Here is an 18,109-nt window from a genome sequence, read left to right on the forward strand (position 1 = left end):
GAAGTGGTATATAAGTTAAGTACTATTGCTAGTGCTAAAGTATCAACAGTGAGGTGTCACATAAAATTGTTCATTATTTATTGCTGAATTTCTATTGCTTATTGCCTCAGGTATTCAGTACTGTCATCTTGATTAGGAGGGGAAAACATTTACTGTTTTGCGTTTGGTGATGATCAGAAACCACACTCCAACCAGTATAATAAAGCCAGTATAATATTTTGCCATTATATTTACAATTTTTCTTTCAACCACCTCTCTCTGCCAACTATTGTATTTATCAGCCTGCAATGGGGTCAGTATCATAAAACACAAGAAGCCTTGCATGGCTCCGATTTTGTGACAGGGACCCACACCACAAATACGTGGAAACTTTTGATTCCTCCACGGGAGAAAAAAACATGGCGACACAAGGAAGCAGGAACCTCCCCTTCAGACAAAGGAGCGGTCGGCCGGATGCGGTTTTACACCCGGTGCCCCGAAGGATGCCAAAAACCGGGCTCGGGCGCTCCCGATAGACTTGAGACAAGGTGGGCGGGGGGCGTCCTCAGGCGGGACTGCAAACACGACACCCAGGAGCCGGGAGGGTTTAAACAGTGGGTTGAAAGACGCGGCGACGGTGGAGGAAGGGCCTCCTTCCCCTTTGTGGAAGCCCCTTTGGGCGCCGCCTCTTCCCTTCCAGCGCTGCCTCCAGTGCCGATTGGAAGTTCAGCCGCCGCGGAGGATGGAGCGCTTCTCTGGCCGCCGCGCTTTGGTGACGGGTGCAGGCAAAGGTAGCGTCCCCGGGGCCGCCCCGCTGGAGCAACCCTGGCGCTTCGGGGACGAACCCCGACGTATTAGTGCCGTGCAACAACGTTGTGCTCCCCTTTGCAGGGATCGGCAGGGCTGTGGCGGTACGGCTGAGCCAGGCGGGGGCTCAGGTGGTGGCGGTGAGCCGGACGCAGACTGATCTCGAGAGCCTGCAAGAAGAGGTAGAGATAGCGTCTCTACTCAGCCTCTGCCCAGTGGTGGCTCTCCTTTGGCTTCTGCCTGGCCCGACCCTCGCTTTTCCTCTGGCCGAAGGGAAATCTTCTCTTCTTGGAGGGTCACGCCTGGGTGGTTGCCTCTAACTCAAGAGGCAGGATGGCTTTGTTTCTGGGAAACGGCAATATGAGACAGCTTTTCCACTGGGACCTCCACATATTGGGTTAGATCAGTTCTCAAAGGTTTTAGCCTGGGTATCTCTTTAGTCTTTGAAAGTGATGCAGGGCCCCAAAAAGCTTTGATTTGTGTGGGTTATATCACTGATGTGTAGTAAATTAAATTAAAGTTGAGAAATGTTATTTATAAAATAAACCATACTTTGAGGATCACTGGTCTAGATAAACCTTGAATTTCATTCTGTTAGGGCCCCTATTACCTCAAGCTTATTCTTTTCTGTGAGGGCAGCTACATTTCAATTGCATCCTATTTTTGTTAGCCCACCCTCAAAAAGAAAAGTCCTTGTGCATGCCAGAAAAGTTCCTGTTTGAGGCAGATCTGCAATAGAATGGTCAGATCGTGAGATACTGTAACTCCTAAAGGGATATTACTACATTTCGCCACTCAAGTGTGCCAAGTGATTTTAATCATTGCAAAAGCAGACCTTCCACCCTGTCTTTTCACTACATGTTTATCATGCCTCAGGGTAACCAATTAATCAGAGTATCCAGTGCCACTAGCTGCTGAAGAAATAAAGAATTCTTCCAGTTAAAATTGGAGTAGATTATTGACTGGTCCTAGCCATTTTTATAGACTATTGCTCCCTTCCTGCCGTTTACCCAAACATTTGAGATACTTTTTAAGACAAAACCTGCAGCAGTCCTACCAAGGTCACCGAAAAGCCTTCAGGGTTGTCCCCATTTTTTACCAGCTGCTTTAGCCTTTAGGCTGTACTGAAAGACAGAAGAGCAAATTAACTTCCACCCTGTTTTCCACACTTGTCTGGCATAGAAGGGGAATAAAATGACTTGACCTACTGAAAATGCCCGAGTGAGTTAAAATCTTGTGCCTGGCTTGCTGGAGAGTGTCATTGAAAAGCTACACTATCAGATAGCCACCTGCAATCTATGTCCTCAGAACAGCACCGATTTAAAAATAAGCCATTTACTGCATTTCTCATCATTTTCTCACAGAATTACCATGAAAAGGGAAATTGTATTTTGTACCAGCTGAACTCATCTGCCATTCTTGTGACATTCTTCACATAGCGTACAACATATTTCAAGGGCATGTTTTTTTATTATAGGTGATTATTGCAGAATATACAGTAGAAGAATCTTAATTAGAATTGCAGATGTCCAAATTACTCTTTTTGAGTACCGTTTTCCCCAAAATAAGACATCCCCTGATAATAAGCCCAATCGCACTTTTGAGCACATGGCAATAAGGCCAAGCACTTATTTCAGGGTTCAAAAAAATACAAGACAGGATCTTATTTTCAGGGAAACACAGTATCAAAAACAAAATTGGAATGTTGTGTGAAAATATCCTTGCAGTTCAAGCTTAATGAAGGAATTACTTCTCTTTGGACCATTGCTTGAAATCAGTATTCTGTCCTGGTAAAGTTTATTTTGTATACTTTATTTAAAAAGTCACTTGAAACTAGCAGTCTAATTCCTCTGCTTTGTAATCCGCTTCAATCCCCGTCTTCCTTAATGCTACTTCTGTCCTCAGTGCCCAGGCATCCAGACATTGTGTGTTGATCTCGCAGACTGGGAAGCTACAGAGGCTGCACTAAGCACAGTGGAAGATATTGATTTGTTAGTGAATAATGCTGCCATAGCAGTTTTGCAGCCATTCCTACAGGTTACTAAAGAGGCCTTTGACAGGTAATTGAGGTGAGGGGGCGGCAAACTAAGAAATAATCTAGGCCAAAGAAAAGATGGAAAAAAATAGAAAATTTAAATAAAATAGGACCCACAATTAATACCAGGTAACTAAAGGGAGATGTATTACGTTTTAGAAACCACTATTGTAGATTCTGATTTTCAACCTTACAGGGCTTTTCCATTCCGCTTTGAAGTGTAAATATAATAAAATGTTCTTTTAGAATAAAAACCAAACTTCAGATGTTAATTTGCTTTAGTTTGCAGAACAATTGTTTTCCTTGTCCTTGATAAAAAAAGTGCAGACTTGTTTGTTTTAGCAACCTGATAATTCCTTTGTGTCCCCACCCCACCCCCGAGACTGGTGGTGGGATGGGAAAGACTTGGGGTTTAGTATGCAATCCCTGCACTTTGGGTTTCTAGCAATTTCCCACTTTGTTGCAATTGGCTTGCTTGGTGTATTTAATATGACTTTCCTTTTATATAGATCTTTTAATGTCAATCTTCGGGCTGTGCTGCAGGCCTCACAGGTGAGAAATCTGCACGATGTTGGAAGGACCATGTAGGACTGTAGGAGGAGTTAGTAAAAAACTTACATTAACAAATGGAATATTATTATGGTCTTAAGGAAGGTGGATTTGCGGTTCCATCCTATGTGCATTTGCTCAGAAATAAATCTCCACCTCACTGCTTTGGCAAACCTCTTTATACTTAACACTGATACCCCAGATATCATTAAATTGCAAATCTGATAAATTCTATATTGTCATAGATTTTTGCCCAGAAACTGATTGCCAGAGGAGCACCAGGAGTTATTGTCAATGTTTCAAGCCAGGCTTCCCAACGAGCTGTGTTAAATCACACTGTCTATAGTGAGTATCACTGCAGGATAGTAAAGGAAAAGCAAGGAGAAGAGGAAGAAAGGGGAGCTTTTAATACACTTATTTTTTTCTGTTTGCCTGAAGGTGCAACCAAGAGTGCCTTGGATATGCTGACAAAGTCAATGGCTCTGGAATTAGGCCCCCATAAGGTAAGCACCTCTGCCTGAAGAGCAAGGTAAGATAAAGGAGAAACAATAACTATAGGACATGCAAACAGCAAACAAAAATATTTTGTCATTAGGTGACTGTGTAGAGCTTAATATAAATCAACCCTGCAAAAAAATATATGGAGCCTTATTGTGAAGGAAGACGGTTCAGTAAGACTGAGTGATATGTTTTCACAAGAGAGCCAGCTGATTAAAATGTTAGTTGTTTTCATAGTGAAAAACCAATTCCTTAAGAGTAACCTCAAAATAGTAGGGATAAATAATGTGTGACCCTTCAAATGATGCTGAATTCCAACTCCCATTTGACCTTGACCAACATGACCAGTGATGAGGGATGATGATAATTCTAGATTACCAATATTAATGAGAGTTCAAGATCATCAACATTTCTAGATCACGCCTTCTTTAAAGAGAGCATGTGTCTGCTGGGCGCTTAAATCTAACCATACATTCATTCTGTATTGCCTTCTTTTGCTTTTCAAGATTCGGGTAAATTGTGTGAACCCCACAGTTGTCATGACCAACATGGGACGCCTAAATTGGAGTGATCCCCAGAAATCTGGACCTATGCTTAACCGCATCCCATTGGGAAAATTTGCAGGTAATTTGGAACACAAACATCCTGTGCCAGAGGACAAGAAAGGGTCTCTGGAGATCTAGAAACATTACAGAGGCAAAGTGGTTAGCAAAAACTGAGAAACATGCACCAGTGCTGTGGCTGCTTTAAAGAGCCTATTCATCTGGAATGTACAAGCTTTTGATCAGTGGTGGTATTCAGCCGGTTCTATCCGGTTCAGGCGAACTGGTAGCGGTGGCTGCAGGAGGTGCCGCTCACCCGCCATCACATCCTGTTTTTGATGCTCTGAGCATGCAAGGAAGGCCCTGCATACGCTCACATTTGAGAACTGGTAGCAAAGGTAAGTGAATATCACCCCTACTTCTGATCAAGGCCTATAGTCTCTCAATTGTTCTGCACCTCTGATAGTGAAGCTGAAATAGATTACATTTCTGGAGAAGAGCTCTCCCCATTCCTTACACAGCAAGCTCTAAGCCACTTTAGTTAATGAAGTGTTTTTCTTAGAAAAAGGTGATTTTTGTCTTTTCCTATTGGAGATTTAATTTATCTCTGGGACCATATCACCTCATTTCTTTGTTATCAGTATCACACCAATTACGACAATTTAACAACACTGAAAATATTACATCTGTTCCTGTGAAAAGGAATTTATGAACGTAATTTCTAGAAAAAGCTATCAGGGTTAGGTATTGCTGACTGGATAAGAATAGGTAGTATCATTTGGTTTTAGGAATGGGAAATTCCTTCCTGTCTGTGAAAGACTTCTACTGATTTGATTTGATTTGATTCGCAATTGCTTTCAGCCAACCTTCCTACATCTATCTCTACAGAACTGGATGATGTGGTAAATGGCATTCTGTTCTTGTTGAGTGACCAAAGCAGCATGACCACTGGGGCCACACTGCCCATTGATGGAGGATTCCTCTCCAGCTAGAATACCTTGCAAATTCCTTTGGGATGAATAGCCCAACTCTCCATGATTTATCCAGTTTAGTCTTTTTCAAAATACCGAAGGATCATGAAATGGAACAATTTGATATACGAATAAATCAATGAAGTAGTAGAAAGAATTTATCTTCTTTAATGCAATTAACAGGAAGAGGGATGATGAAATGTTCTTCCTTCAGCCGATGACTCTAAAACACTACTTACTTATGGATAAATGTTTATTGTATAAAATAAGAGGTGTTCAGCTCATCACTACACGATGATTAAAAACTGGACCCGTCTCCAAATCCCTCAAAGCTCTCTAACCCAACCCCCAGTCCATCATTCCTGTCAAAAGGAAAGAGTCGCTTGACATCTTCCACGCATCTTATGGAAAGGTTCCTCCCAGGTGGCCCTCTTCTGCAGAGGCTGGACAAGGTAAAGAGATCTCCCTCTTCCCCATCTTTAGGGGAATTTGATGATTAGTCAAACCACTCAGGAGCAGCAAACAGGCTAATGGCCTGAAAGGCAGTGGTAGGATTTGAATAGCACAAGAGTGGTCCCGACTATTGGCTTAGATAGTGTCCCACTTCATAAAGCACAAACGGCTTGTTCTTCAACCTGTGTCTCATTTGTCTTTCCTGCCGCACCTGGGGTTCATTATATATTCCCACCACAATGCTCTAGCACCAAGAGAAGTAGTAAGAAAGGGCTGTTCCTTTCATTCATGAATTATGTTCTAGCAGAGAGCCATGGAGAGTGTGTTTGTTGCATGGCTCCACCCTGGGGGTGGGATAGCACCGAGCTCCTCTTTTTTCCCATGCGGCCCTTTTACATCAACACGTTAAATTAAAGAGACATTTAAAAAACACTGACTTCACACATGATGAGGGACCCCGCCATCCCCTTGTGGGAACATCCGACAAACTCTTCCTCCTCAGACTCCAGAAGAGTCATCCATAACACGTGGAACTCAGGAATGCTCTAGAACACAGTGCATTTCTTGCCAGGCTTCTTCACAGGTGGAGGACAGAGCACAGCACGGATGGCTTCATCAAAGACAGTCTTGAGGCCTCTCTGGGTAAGGGCAGAGCATTCGAGGTACTTCACTGAACCTGTAAGGAGAGGGCATAAATGAATTGGGAACTATGCTTCTTTCTTTCTGAAGGCTTCATCAGGTTATGAAGCTTTATTATTTCATTTTTAAAAAGGTATGACAAGGAAAACAAAAGGGATCCCTTAAGCATTCTACTCTCTTGCTAGACCACGGGTGTCAAACTCGTGGTGTCATATTGCCATCATGTGACATATCGTGGCATTTTTCCCGTTCATGGAGCTGGGGTGGGCGTGACCTGTGCATGACGCATCTGACGTGCAGGCTGCCAGTGTGACACACCTGCTCTAGACCATAGTGTTCCACCTGTGCTGGGCGTGGTCTGGCAGTTTTCTGGAAATATCTCTTCCAGAATAGGAAATGGTTTGCGGTTTATTCCCTAAAAACTGGCAGATCACCTCTAGAATTGCTTAATCATTGTGGCCTGAAATCAAACAGAGATGAGTTTGGAATTTCTCAGGATGTCCGATCTCTGGAAACAGACTTTCTTGAACATCACTTCATGATTCCAATGTTTCTTGTTTTTCTCACCCCCTTTTCTCCTTCCATCCCACTTCCTGGAAAATGGCTGAAACTTGAAAGCTTGCATCAGTTTACATAATAAATCTCCTGTCCTCTCCCCCTCCCTTCCCCTCTCCCCTTTCCTTTTGATCAATATAAACACTATTCATTTTTAAAAGAAAAGATGCTACTTAATCTAAAAGAAAGGAAAATGGAGGATAATATCCTTCCCTGTTTGGGGAAAGAACGATAAGAGATTCTTCACAGTTTAAGTTGGATCGACTGAACTATAATTGTGTTCTCTAATGCAACAGAATGGGAATCCAGCTGCCATTTTTAGCAAAAATGCCATCAATGTTTAACAGGAAGGGAGTGTTGCAAAAAAGGGGCTGCATGGCTCACTCCTGCTCAAGCTACTGTTTCTAAGACTCACCAATCTCCCTGGCCATGGCCAAACCTTGGGGATAGGTAATGGGAGCCAATTTCTTATCGCGTAGCCGCTCTATGGTGTCCTTGTCATCTCTCAGATCCAGTTTGGTGCCCACCAAAATGATTGGTGTGTTGGGGCAATGATGTCGAACTTCTGGGTACCACTACAAGTAAGACAGAACCGTCAATTCATTTGGTAACTAATGTAAGAAATGGATGGAGTGGCAGAGAATGGTTTCAGGATCAAATAATAATTTCTTGCATTTTAGCCCACCAAAACTTGGTCATCCTTAGAAAGAGGGGGAGGATGGATTCCATATGAAATTGCTTTGAGTTACACATCTATTGGAAGTATTCTTTGTTGCCATCAACTAAGAGTAAAATATCATTTATTAAACAATAGCAAGAATATAAATAACAGTCCGTCCTTAGGAAAATAATTTTCAATGTGAAATAATATTACCTTGGCTCGGACATTTTCAAAAGATGCAGGGCTCACCAGTGAGAAGCAGATGAGAAAAACATCCTATAAGGATATGAGCAATAGTGTTCATATGAAATAGTCAAGGTTGCAAACTTTTTCTTTCATCCCATGTCAAATCTTGGTTTCCCACCCACCCAACATCAGTCCATAAAAACTGAAATCCCAAGTTTTATCAAATTGATATGTCAGGTCATCTTGACATTTAATTGACTGGAACTGATATTACTCAGGTCTGGTTCTTATGAAATATGGAATGCGTTTATTGTAGAGTTTACACAAACGGGTCCTATTGGGAAAGGGAAGAATCCAGTTAAATTCCACTTCAGCACCTAACAGAATAATAGAGTTGGAAGGGACCTTGGAAGTCTTGTAGTCCAACCCCCTACTCAGATAGGAAACCCTATACCAGTGATGGCTAACCTTTTTGTTGTGGCGTGCCGAAAGTGGGAGAAGCGCGGGGGGGTCGCACACATGCGTGCCCACACCCATAATGCAATGCCCCCCACGCATGTGCACGTGACCCCCCCGTGCATGCACGCCACACTCCCTGCCCATGTTGGGCCTGGGGGGTGTCATGTGCATGCGCAGGGTGGGGGTCATGTGCGCATGCGCAGGGGGTCGTGGCGCTCCATCCCACTATCTTTCAGCTTGCCTGTGGCCGTGCCGAACAAGCACCAGCACAGGGCTTCTTGATTATCTGCCTCCCCCATGCTTCTGCCTCAACCTGCTGCTGGTGCCTACAAGCAGAACCCCAGCTGCACGCAGTTTGCTCCATTGCCCAGCTAGGAAGGGAGAGGGCGGAGCCGCGCGCAGTGCCCACAAAACCTTTCCCAGTCCTGCTGGGTTAACGCGCAGCTCCTTGCCTTCACTCTCACTCCCCCCTCCAGCTCAAAGAGCCCTCACTGCTTCTGCACAGAGAGCTTATTGCTGTGCGCCAGTTTCCTTTTCATGGCAACCGGCTTAAGATCGCTGGGTGTTGGAGAAGAGAGAGAGAAAGCCTCTCGATTCCTGTATCTCTTCTCGGAAAGAGCTCTGCCCACCACCACACAGAGAGACACATGTTTAAACGTAGTGAAAAGACGTGTACAGGAATCGAGATTTGCCGGTTGCCATGAAAAGGAAACTGGTGCGCTTTCCTCCACTCTCCATAACCCAAAGGAACCTCTGTCGGGTGCCAGGGTAAGAGATGCATCGGCCAGAGCTTTGAGTTTCCTGTGGCAAAGGGGCAGAAGAAAATAAATCAATCCCCACTCTCACCGGGTCCAGAAAACAGCAAGAAAAGGCAGGGAAATTCATCAGTTCAAGGTTGGCTTTTGTGCTTTTGCTTTGGCCTCAGCGGACAAAACAAATCCCCGCCTCTGTCTTCGCAAGGGACTTTCTGCGGTCGAAGAACTAACCCTACCGACTGCGACTCCCGCTCCACGCGAGGTAGAAGGAGCCCAATGAGCCTCTCTCTCCCACGATCTGCTTAAAAAAAACCCTTTCCATGTTCTGCTTGGGCCTTGCACCCAGCACTTAAACTAAACGGGTGCCTCCGTTGGACTGGCCTGAAGCGAAAGTAGCCCGGCTGCTTCGCTTCTCCATGGGTGCAAAGGCGGCGGAATGAAGCCCGCCTGAATTCCTGAAGCGGCCAGAGCCCTTGCAAGCCAGAGAGATTTTTATCCGCTTAATCCTCCGGGAAGAGAACCCGCCTTTCTCTTCAGCTTCTCAGGCTCAAGGTGTCCAAGGAGCAAAAGGTCCGCAGGTAGCTTGGGGAGAAGAGGAGCAAGAACGGGCAGACCTGCAAGGGGTGGGGTGGGGAACTTGCTCAGCACAGCATTCAGCAGCGTTCCTGAATGGGAAGGGCCGTCTCAAATGGAGAGCGATCTCTTCCCTCAACCCTCACTCATCGGCAGGCCTTTCCCCCATTTTAAAAGAAGCGAAAACAGGAGAACCATCTCCTGATCACCCTTGAGGATCATGTTGTTATCAATGCATGGAAGGGGGAGGTGGAGGTGGGAGGCAGGAGGAGACAAAGCCTTTCCTTGTCATGATTCCTTTAGGTAAAGGCAACTAAAGGAACCCCCGGAAACCTTAAGAGAGGAAGAGCAGCAAGGCAAGAGAGTGTCCTTCCTGGGTTCCCCAATATTTTCCCAGAGCCTTGCTTTAAAGGCACCCAGGCGATCAAGGCTCTTGGGAAGCATTGGGCAGACGTGCAGGCCAGAAAGAAGCAGAATAATGAGGGAAGGAGGGAAGGTGGCCTTCGGATCATCAGACCGACCGAGAGCAGCAGCAGTGGCAGGGCGAGGGGCAGGAGCTACCGGCCAGGGGTGAGGGCGGTTGTCATGCTGCCGCTTCTGGCTGGGAAGCTGGAGGAGAACCGCTGCCGCCCCCTTGCCCGCCCCTTCTACCAAGGCAGCGTGACTGCTTCCTGGCGCTGGACAGAGGTTCCTACAGTGCGGACTCAGCTCCTGCATAGGCCCTGCTGCTGCTGCACTTCTGGGGCAACTGAACTGGCCGGACACTCCGGACTGCGGAGGTGCATTGGTGCCATGGGCTGGAGGGCTGGTGCCAAGCAAGAAGCCCGCTTGGGGAAGGAGGGAAGCCCTGGCCTGCCTGTCCTGGCTGACACTTGTCCCCTAGGAAGAGACCGTCGGAATCCCTTCTCTGCATCTTTGGGCTTGTGAGCTGGTTTTTACGTGCCCCTGCGTGCCAGATACCAGACCAGGTGGACAGCGCTCATGTGCTTTACGTGCGACCGCTGTACACATTCTCATTTTGCTCACACGCGCGCCAAACTTGCATTTCGCACAAGTGCATTGAGTTAAAAAACAGCTGAGACATGGCAATCCATTCTGCCACGCCTTACAGCTGACCTAAAAACAAAGGAATAAAGGTAGGTATAGCACGGGGTGGGCAAGAGGGCCCAGCTGACATTAGGAGCGAACCGGTTCACTCTCATATCAAGATTCCCGCTACCGGCTCTCCCGAACTGGGGGGAACCGGTAGCAACCCACCACTGGTGTATGCGCTCCGGGCAGCTACTCTTTCGGTTTCTGATGCTCCTGTGCACTTGAAGACCAGCTGGCTGGCGCACCAGAACCCAGAAGAACAACAGGCGATGGCTCCGCATGTCCGGAGGGCTGGCTTGCGTGCCACTTCCGACACGCATGCCATAGGTTCACCATCATAGCCCTATACCATTTCAAACAAATTGTTGTCTATTCTCTTCTTAAAAGCTTCCAGTGTTGGAGCATCTACAACTTCTGAAGGCAAGTTGTTACACTGATGACTTGTTCTGTCAAGAAATTTCTCCTTAGTTCTAGTTTGGTTCTCTCCTTGGTTGGTTTCCATCCATTGCTTCTTGTCCTGCCTTCAAGTGCTTTGAAGAATAGATCCCCTTTTCCTTGTGGCAGCCCCTTACTCACCGTCTGGGGATAGGAAAGTGGTCGCAACCGGTCATAGTCTTCTTGTCCTGCTGTGTCCCAAAGGCCCAGATTTACGGGCTTTCCATCTACCATGACATTGGCAGAATAGTTATCAAATCTAAGGCAAAATTGGTCTTGTTAGCAGTGGTTTAGTTAAGATGTATACAGTCTCAAGATAACTCAAATACTCTTTTCTCAACTAGTAAAAGTCACTAAATTCTACTTTAATAAAATATATATTTTAAACTCCCAGCACAATTTCTACGTACAAACAATAAGCAGTTAAGATTGAGATCCAGTTAAAAATAATGATTTTCACTTCTGTATTATGTAAGCCGCTTACAAGGTGGTGCTTTCTGAATGCCTTTTGTCCTTTTTGTTTTTTATAGTAAACTAGCACTATCTGGGCTTAAAAAATAATCTCTTCAAAGACAATAATTGACCATTAACAGTAGCCCTGCTGTGGAACAAATAGAAAACCAAAACCATTGAGCTGAAAACTTAATGTAGGACTGAAGAGGACCTCTGATAAATTTTACAAACAACTTGGCAACAGGATTAGATTGTGCTGTGTAATACACTGATACATTAAATTCTCTGTAAAAAGACAACTTTCAAATGACTACAGAAGAAGTATCTTAGAGCGACAACGGGCTCAAACTTAGCTAATCTGTATATTACACACCAAGAGGTTATACAGTAACATATATGTGGAGATGCATAGGCCTTGAAAAGATTCTTTTCTCCCTGTCTTCTAACAATAAAGGCAGCTAAAGCAAGAAAATAAACTGGATCTTTGTAAATGTCTATTTTGTAAAACTGTTTGAGAACAATCCTGGGAATTAATTTTGCTAGCATGAGTTATGTCACACCATAATATTTACACGCTATACATGCTCATACACAAAATAATGTACAATCCTCAAACATCTCATCTCCTGCAGTGATTACCCAAGGACACTTGATGCATAGGTAAACATACTATGGAATAATCTTGACTTCTTGGTGGATGTACATGCTTGGTTAAGTCCCACACAAAACTCTTAACACTTGATTGAGCATACTATTTATCTGTATAGAACTTGGTCACGCTTGAAGGGCTCCTTGGTGTATCAAATTCTTCTAATACCCAGCATCTCAAAACCCTAATATGGGAACAGTTCAAATCACTCTGCTTTTGCATTTATCTTATCTCCTGGATCCTAAGCTTTCTTCCACTAGTACTCACACAGTGGGGATGTATTCTCCAGGGAAGGCATTTGTCGTGTAACTGATCAACAGACAGGTCTTTCCCACAGCCCTGAAAAATGAAAGGAGAAAGCGCTTCTTTAAGCCCAATTAAATATAGTAAGATAATAAATCCCAGAGTTTGGAGACAAAACAGATATGCTCTATAGCCCTAAACCTCAGGTTACTAACCCAGGTTTCTTTGCATTCCATACATGGAAAGCACATCTAAATCATTATCACATTGTCATCAGATGGTCTGCATCTGGTATACTTTACTACTGATTCCTTCCCAAAACTCTAAGACAGATAAAGATATTGCTATAATATTGCTATATGTTGTTCCAGGTAATACAACTTTTGGTAATGAATGAAAAGGTATATTTTGCAAACATTCTTTTCAACATTCTCATAAATCCTACTATTTAAATTACCAGGGCACAATCAGATTAAAAATTAGAGGAATAAAATGTAACACGTTCAAGTTCTGAATTATTAACCCAATAACACTTTAATGTTGACATCATTTCACCTTATACTGCCGACCAGCTAGTAACATTATCTTCTGCAGCACAAGAACTCTTCTTACTATGTCCTGGAAGAGCCAATAATTAAACAGGTAGAAATCCATACTTTTGGTCCAAAGATAATGTCAGCCCCATGCTGGCAAATAAGAGTGCTTTTTGGCAGGAAAACAGTGCTGGAGCACCATACTTAGGATAAGAATGCCTCTGAAACAGCTATTCAGAAGGTGGCGAATAGCACTCCCTACTATTTATCTTTCAACACTCCCGTTCCCACAGCAATTACCTAATGATGTTTCTATAGACTGTCTTGAGATCAGCACTAGCATTTTTAGCAAACCAAAATATAAGGAAGACAAATAATGCTTAATTTTGCTCTCACTTCTGATTTTGAACCAGGGATATGTTTTTGAGATTAAGGATTTGAATTATAATTTAGAGGACTTTTCCTTGTTTGACCAATTACAGTGTGTGTCCGGGTATTCAAAATAATACTCATATATTCTCATATATTGCATACCAGTGCAATGCAGTGGTTAGGGAAGTAGTTTGGCACTGGGATGACCCTAGTTCAAGCCCACCTGGCCCAGTCATAAATGGTCCCTTAGTGGTTTTGGGCCAGGTAGTCTCTCTCTGCCCAGCTTATCCCACAGGGTAGTTATAGTGATGGAAAATGGGAGGAAGGAGCTCTGTGTATACTCCTGAACTTCTGAATGAAACAACTTAGGTAATTTGATATCAGAGCAGTGTGCCTGAACTAGAGGACAGTGAGAACAGATGCCTGTCATAAATTAGATGGTTAGATAGATAAGATGTTGAACTCAGATGAAAATTGAGCAGTACCGTAGTTCACAGCTTTATCACTTACTGCATGCTAACAGAAAGAATAAAAGCTGTAACCTCTTTTCTTCCTCAAAATAAGCCTATGATATAGAGACAAAGCAGTCAGGCTTACCTGTGACTGCTTGGCTTTCATTTAATGTATCATATGATCCGGACATTATGATTTATAGGTCATAATCAATGGCTTATCAAATAAACCATAATTAAGCATCACCCAACCACCAACAGCACAATCCAACAACAAACCATGAATAAGCAGAACATTGCTTAGCATGATGCATGAATCATGGCAGTGACTACCCCAAAGTTTAATCAGCAAGTATCTAAAGCTCAAAACTCAGCAACACATGGTAATTTCCCCTCCCTGTTATGCTGTACAGCTAATCCAAGATCTGTTCAAATTATTCTGGAACCACCGGTGGAAACTTCCACGAGTCCCTCCCCTGCCCTAGCAGGAAAGCACAATAGTAAATTAAGATCTGATTTGCTACCCTTTCACTGTGCTGCAAAATAGCTGCTTCATTCTGTCTAGAGAAGGATGGTCTCCCAGTACAGGAATCCGGAAGGCTTCAAAGTCCAACATTCCAGTAGTTCTACAGACTAACCTGCTGTATTTTGTAGATATTGCAGCGGGGCACTTGACAAAATTATCCCCAACCCCCCCTTTAAAAAAAAAAGCTTTTAATGCTTCAAGATGCCCACACCAATCTCTGTATGTAGTAGTCTAGTTTAAAGCTCTATTCTCTACTAATTACCCATGTCAGCCTAGTAAACCCTTTTCACCCATCCTTCCCCTTGTGGTACATTTGATCCTCCCACCCTTCACCCACCCTTAGGGGAATGACAGAACCTGAGAGCCAGAACTTGGAATCACTCGGGTTGGGCACTGGATGGAGTTCTGCTAGTCTTGGTCCTAGTTATTTTGAATTGGCTTTCTTTTCCCATCATTCTGGAAGCAAGGTGGACAGCTTGCATCAGAATCATCATTCCACTCAAAGAGGCACCTACACTTTTGGGTACAGTGGCAGAGGTCTTTGGGGACACAAGGGTTCAAGTGCTCCTTGGCCAGAGAACAGAGCAAAGGGTGAGGGATCAAGCTGCTGCTGCTGCTTGAGAAAGCAGCCTTATCAAACCACATGGCCAGGCTAGGGGGGAAACCAGCAAAACAGATTGGGGGGGTGAACCTCCCTTGAGACTGCAGCAGAGTGGGGGGGAGGGGGGTGGCAGAGCTGAGCAACAGAAGAATGGAGAAGGAGCAGTCCCTCGGTGGCTAGCGAGGCAAAGACTTCGGAAAGGGTTGGCTTCTGCGACAATAGGTGGAGAAGGGCGGCCAGGCGCCTAACTAGGAGATGGATGGGCGTGCGTACCCAGCGCTTCCAGCCCCATCTCGCCTCCCGACCTCGTGCTCCCTCTCGACCCGAAGGGAAGGATGGATACGACCTTCCTTCCCACCCCCTCCACCGCCCCCTCCTCGGGGAAAGAGGCGGCAGCATCCCCGCTTCCTCGCCCAGCCCCACCCTTTACCTCCTTGCCCAGCGGGCACGCCAAGCACATGGGCTGCCACTTGGGCCGAGCGCCAAAGCGTTGCCCCCACCCACCCCCTCCACCCCGTCCCCGCCGGCGCTCACCCGTCTCCCACGACCACACACTTGATGGCCTGCATCTGCCCTGGGAGTGCGGTGGGCTGGGAGGGACGAAGGCGGCGGCACCGAGCTCAGCGCTTCTCGTTCCTTGCCGATGGATGCCGCCCCGCAGCCGCAGTGAGCGAGCGAGACCCGTAGCCGGGCGGGGCCGGGGAAGGAGGAGGAGGAGGAGGAGGAGGAGGGACGGAGGCAGAGCGGGAGTCCGGAGGCCCCTCCCTGCGACCACTCGCTTCTCCAGAGCAGCCGCGCGAAAGGAGGCGGGCGCGGAGAGCAACACCCCCCCACACACACACCGCCCCCACCGGGATCCCGGCGTCTCTCTCTCGGCTTCTTAAGCGGCCTGAGCTTGGGAGCCGCCCCCCCTCCCCGCCGGTATCTTAGCAACTGGAGCGCGTGCTGGCCCCTCGCCCCTTGCCGGGGCCGAGCGCTGGAAAGGGGCCGGTGGCTCTTTGTAATCAGGGGGGCGGAGGATTGGAAGCCGCCGGCTGCTTGCTGCCCTGGGTTGGTGGGCCAGCGCCGTTTCCCGGGGCGAGGCGGCTTCCTTACCATTGCTGAGAGCGGGCTTGCAAGAATTCAGCGGAGCAGCTTTTTCAATCCAGCCCTTGGTTATTTCACGAATGCCTTGGGCGCTTCGAACAGTCCTTGGATTTACGATTTTGATTACATTTTAAAATCAATTAATTTTCGTTGATCCATAAAAGGTGGCTTTTCTACCTGTCGTTTAATCTTCCTTACTGAAGGCGAGGCAGTTAGGACTGGATCTTGGGCAGAATTTGGGCGGAGCCCGACCTGCGTGGCAGGCAGCAACAACCCGGTCCAGGGTCGGCACCGGGGCTTCGTGGCTTCGCGAGTTATTGACGCGACCTCTTTGCATTGCTATTGCAACCCCTCTGGCTGAGATCCCAGAGCACCGCTATGCTGTGGTGGTTTTATTTATTGATTTGTCTGCTTCTTAATGCTTTGCCCATTCCTGAAGGCTCTGGCCAAGTTTTTTTTTAAAGCAAAGAAACCCTCCCAAAATAATAAAGTCACCCATAAATTAAACCAAAAATATGAATAATACAAAAAAGGGGAAGAAGGAAGCCCACATTTTGGTAGAGGCATTTGCGGGCGGGGGAGAGAATGGAGAACCAAACGGTCGGTGTGTGTGTGGCATATAATTAAAGCCTTACCCCTTTTAACCTGTGTTACAAACCTATAAAAAGAGAGACAGGGCTTCAATCTCATTGCTTTGCTGCCCTTTTTGACTTTTTTTGATTCCTCTAATAATTGATCATTCTTTTGGCTGAATGTGATGTATGAGTCCAAACTACCTGGATTCCTCAAATCTTTGTGTTTTCTGTTCTTTATTCCAGAGGTCTCCAACCTTGGCAACTTTAAGACTTGTGGACTTCAACTTGTGGAAGTCCACAAGTCTTAAAGTTGCCAAGGTTGGAGACCCCTGCTTTATTCTACCTACTGGAGTCTCACTCTTAAATGCAGCTACTACTACATCCCCTCCACCCCCAGTCAGCAGAGGGTTAATTCTGCCCTATGGTCAACAACCAGAGTTCCCGGAGAGTAATTCAAGTGACCTACTTTAGATGGAATTCTTGTGTGAAAGGAGAGGGAAGTTATTTGGCCAGCATTCCTTCTCATTCTAATGTTCTACTTGTAACTAGAGTTTTTCTAGATAATTCCTGTATGTACTTCTCAGTTCGCCAAATCGAGCAGTTTCTGGCAATTGGGCTGTAGCTTTTGGCTACATGACAATGGTCCACACAGTCAGATTTGACTTCTGATGATATCTAACAGTGATTCAAAACCTTTGGGATCTGCCAATAGACAGTTAAATCTCCATTTGGAGAAACATTGAAAATAAGAGAATCTCAGATGAACAGTTGGCAAACAAAGTTATCCATGATGTTATGTGCCCTGCAAGCCAACTCTCTTTTTAGTCCACATTACTCAGCACAAAGCGTTGCCAACGTAGATTCCCCTCTTATTGATTTTGGTTACTTCACTGCAAGACAAATAGTCCAAAACAGAATTGTCAAACCTGGAATATGAACTTTTCAGTTCTCCTAATTAGACATCTGAAACTTCAGACTGATCTGTTATTGCTTATGTTCATCTTCTGCTCCGTCAAATAAAATCTCTGCCAGTCTTCAGAACTAGAGAGAGGAAACCTAGAGCAGAAGTCGAACTGCCTGGCTTCAAGTTTGAAACTGCTTTTGCTCTAAGCAGAGTATAACTTGGGTTGGGGACAGGTTGAGTTGACATTCATAGCTTCAAAACTGCCTGTCAAAGTCATGATTTGGTGATTAAAAACTACATTCAATCCTGTGGCTCCTTTCAGCAAGCAATTCTTTCCCACAAGTGCCATCATTTTGGAGCTCATGGCATTCCATCAGTGTATCAGTTCCATATACTGGTAGGAGTCACACACTAAAATATGGTTTAAAAAGCACAGTGGCTGGATTTATCCAGCATGCAAAATCAAACAATACATTGTATTTTAGCACAATATAAATATATCTGCAGGATACTTTCAACCAGCTTT

General features: G+C 45.3%; 2 protein-coding genes across 3 annotated transcripts; one reads left to right on the forward strand and one right to left on the reverse strand.

Annotated features, from left to right (window-relative positions):
• Window positions 1-544: 544 nt before the first annotated feature.
• On the forward strand, window positions 545-5,538 carry DCXR (dicarbonyl and L-xylulose reductase). Of its 2 annotated transcripts, none has more exons than XM_058167014.1 (8): window positions 545-770; window positions 871-968; window positions 2,692-2,846; window positions 3,331-3,373; window positions 3,616-3,715; window positions 3,809-3,873; window positions 4,375-4,492; window positions 5,272-5,538. In XM_058167014.1, the coding sequence occupies exons 1-8, from the start codon at window positions 722-724 to the stop codon at window positions 5,400-5,402; spliced, it is 759 nt and encodes a 252-aa protein (XP_058022997.1). In that variant the 5' UTR covers window positions 545-721; the 3' UTR covers window positions 5,403-5,538. The 2 variants fall into 2 exon arrangements, with proteins under 2 accessions (XP_058022997.1, XP_058022998.1); XM_058167015.1 differs by having other exon boundaries at window positions 557-770; window positions 5,299-5,538.
• Window positions 5,527-15,755, reverse strand: RAC3 (Rac family small GTPase 3). The gene is made up of 6 exons (XM_058167016.1): window positions 15,553-15,755; window positions 12,559-12,630; window positions 11,331-11,448; window positions 7,903-7,965; window positions 7,444-7,603; window positions 5,527-6,510 (listed from the first exon to the last, which is right to left on the reverse strand). Exons 1-6 carry the CDS (start codon window positions 15,585-15,587, stop codon window positions 6,380-6,382), a joined length of 579 nt encoding a protein of 192 aa, XP_058022999.1. The 5' UTR covers window positions 15,588-15,755; the 3' UTR covers window positions 5,527-6,379.
• Between the last annotated feature and the right edge of the window lie 2,354 nt (window positions 15,756-18,109).

The sequence above is a fragment of the Ahaetulla prasina genome, chromosome 2 (assembly GCF_028640845.1).
Source record: "Ahaetulla prasina isolate Xishuangbanna chromosome 2, ASM2864084v1, whole genome shotgun sequence".
NCBI lineage: Eukaryota > Metazoa > Chordata > Lepidosauria > Squamata > Colubridae > Ahaetulla > Ahaetulla prasina.